Source organism: Formica exsecta, unplaced genomic scaffold (assembly GCF_003651465.1).
Source record: "Formica exsecta isolate Colony F162 unplaced genomic scaffold, ASM365146v1 scaffold82, whole genome shotgun sequence".
Lineage (NCBI taxonomy): Eukaryota > Metazoa > Arthropoda > Insecta > Hymenoptera > Formicidae > Formica > Formica exsecta.
In genome coordinates, this window is record NW_021853592.1 from 1,611,072 (window position 1) to 1,613,773 (window position 2,702).

The 2,702-nt window shown below is 46.2% G+C and overlaps 1 protein-coding gene across 1 annotated transcript in view; it reads left to right on the forward strand.

Annotated features, from left to right (window-relative positions):
• Nucleotides 1–113: 113 nt before the first annotated feature.
• LOC115244538 (protein bunched, class 2/F/G isoform) overlaps nucleotides 114–2,702 on the forward strand; it is an 8,076-nt gene continuing 5,487 nt past the window's right edge. Inside the window, exon 1 of the mRNA XM_029822234.1 lies at nucleotides 114–2,556. Coding sequence (XP_029678094.1) covers nucleotides 716–2,556 — 1,841 coding nt within the window. The 5' untranslated portion in view covers nucleotides 114–715. The remainder of the gene's footprint in view (nucleotides 2,557–2,702) is intronic.

Here is a 2,702-nt window from a genome sequence, read left to right on the forward strand (position 1 = left end):
TATATATATATATATACCTCTAGAGTAAAACAGATCCTTGAAGGTGTTCGACGACCAATCAGGACGAAGAAATTTTGCGCTCGAGAGCAAATGAAAATAGCTTCATTTTTGATCGCTCAATCAAACGATTCGAAATTTTCCTAGCGTCAAAACCGCAAAATCTTGCGGAAGCCATTTTTAAACTGCCCGCTTACCTATACAGTATATAACGCGTGATACACATGTATAAAAAGGGAACATGGATAACATACATATTTTGCTCTCGAGATAGTAATTTCGAACGCGAATTTCGAGCTCGAACGGGATTGCGATTGTTAAAGAAACGAGGATAGGTGACGTTTGTCAACGCGCAGTAGACGAGCCAAGACTCGATTTTTCACGAACGGACGGTGTTGGAGCGAATACGCTTCTTTCCCGTAAAATTAATATAATGTAACAGAGAACGAACTGTCAACATCCCAAAAGCAGAGAGTATGCCTTCGAGCCGTCGTCTCGTGTCTTCTACGGGAGTTGGAGCATGCGGTGCTGCGAACGATTGAGAGGATTAACGAGAGAATCATCTCACGGATCTAGCATAGATCTCGGTAACAATTGAAGAGACATACCTATGAGGAGAGATCGTGATGAGAGACTGAACGAGATGATGTCGGTTCTACCATGCTTCGAGAGGACGGATGCAGCGATCGTGTCTCTCGTATGTTAAGTTTCCATAATAATGGCAGATAATGTGCACAGAAAATCGCACAAGCTGTCGGATGGTAGTAGCAGCAGGAAGGTATCGAACCCGGTTCACCGCACCACCACGGAGACGATCCGTCTGGGTGAGGTGGACAGGCTGCATCAGCAGCAGGTTACCCTGATCGCCCCGGGCAACGTGCAAGCGGGAACGATCGGCGGGAGTCAGTGCAATCGGAAGAAAACGTCGTCCTTTCAGATCACCAGCGTCACCGTAGGCTGCCGCATGAGCAATGACGCCGGCGAGGATTCCAACGACGACCTGGACGAGTCGCACACGGAGGACAATTCCGTGGAGCACTCGCGCATCACCGACCTCGACATCGAGACGCCGAGCTACTCCGAGGACACGTTCTCCAAGGAGGACGTCTTCTTCAACACGAGCCACGCCGCCCTCAGCACGGCACCGGTGATCCCCACCAGCTCGCAATACGGCCTGGCGATCGTACCCTCCGAGGGTAGCAACGTCAGTAATTCGGTTAACGATAGCAATATCAATACTCTGGATATAACATCTGTCACTGACAACAACATAATCAATCTACTGTCGAGTAATGTTAAGCAGGACTCTGATCTGCGAGAAGTTCACTCCCATGGTAGGAACGAGAGATTCAAAGTGGTCAAGATTGAAAGTACGGAGCCGTTCAAGAGAGGACGGTGGACCTGCATGGATTACTTGGATCATACGTCTGTCAATCAACCGACAGCTATCGGTACTCCCAAGGTGTCCGATCCAAACGAGGTGTGCATATCTTATGGAGTGACCGATAGCGGAGTTGTTGTCCCGGACGCTGCGAAACAATCCGTAGTGACCGACGATAAAGGAATTAATATTGACACTAATGGACCGGTATCGTCTCACCCGGACAAAGTGCATTCATCGATCGCTGTTTCGAGTAATCCTGCACAATCGGTTTCGAGTGCAAATTATGCAGTAAATAATTCAATACCTCCCAATGTACAGCATAATCCTACGCAAACCCAAGCTAAAGTGCAGCAGCCGCCTACGCAACAGATCCCGCAATATTTTCAATCTCAAACTCAACCGATAGTCACTCAGCAACAGCAACAGCAACCTCCGCAAGGGGGTCAAGGATCTACGTTACCCTCCAATTTGCAAGCCACTCATCCTAACAATTTAGGGCAGCCTCAGAGTATGCCCCAAGGTTCTATTCCTATCATAACTCAAACTAGTAATAGCACAGTGACATCACAGCAAAACATTCCTCATTCAAATGAGGAAACATATGTGACGGTGAGCACGCAAAATCAATCCTTACCAGTGCAGAATATTTGTCAGCCGGTGCAGCAAACTTCAGTCTCGACCTCTCAGACACCGAATATTCTCGTAACGCAGCATCAATCGGACGCAGCTTCCTGTCAGCAACCTTTGCAAACGCAAAACCCGCAGATGACCCAAATTTCCGAGCCACTAACTGCCATACAGGGGATGCAAGGCATGCAAAATATTCATAAAGTTCCTCAGACGACGCAGCAAACCTCGTCGACGATTCATCCCTCTGGAGCGTCGGTGCAATCTCAAGTGATCGCATCTTCGACTCAGCAGATACAACCGCAGACATCTAATAGTACTGCCCCGGTGCAAATTACACAAGTTACAACTGGTTGTCAAAATGTCGTGAGTGGACTGCAGCAAGGAAACATTACATTTCATCAATCTGATCCCGAACAAGAATCTATCTCTGGTATAGTTGCTAATGCTGCTACCATACAGTCGGCCGACGCAACTCTTCTGGAATCATCATTGGCTGAGGTGACACAAGGCAGCGATGAGCATCGTACTCTCGAAGATAATGAAAGGTATTCATGCAAATGATCACTTACAAATCTAAAACCAAACATAGTTAATAATTTTTATATATATATAAATAGCAAATTTCAAAGTTTTGTATTGCATTTTTTATATTATATAACTTTATTTATACATTTCTATGTGTGTATATATT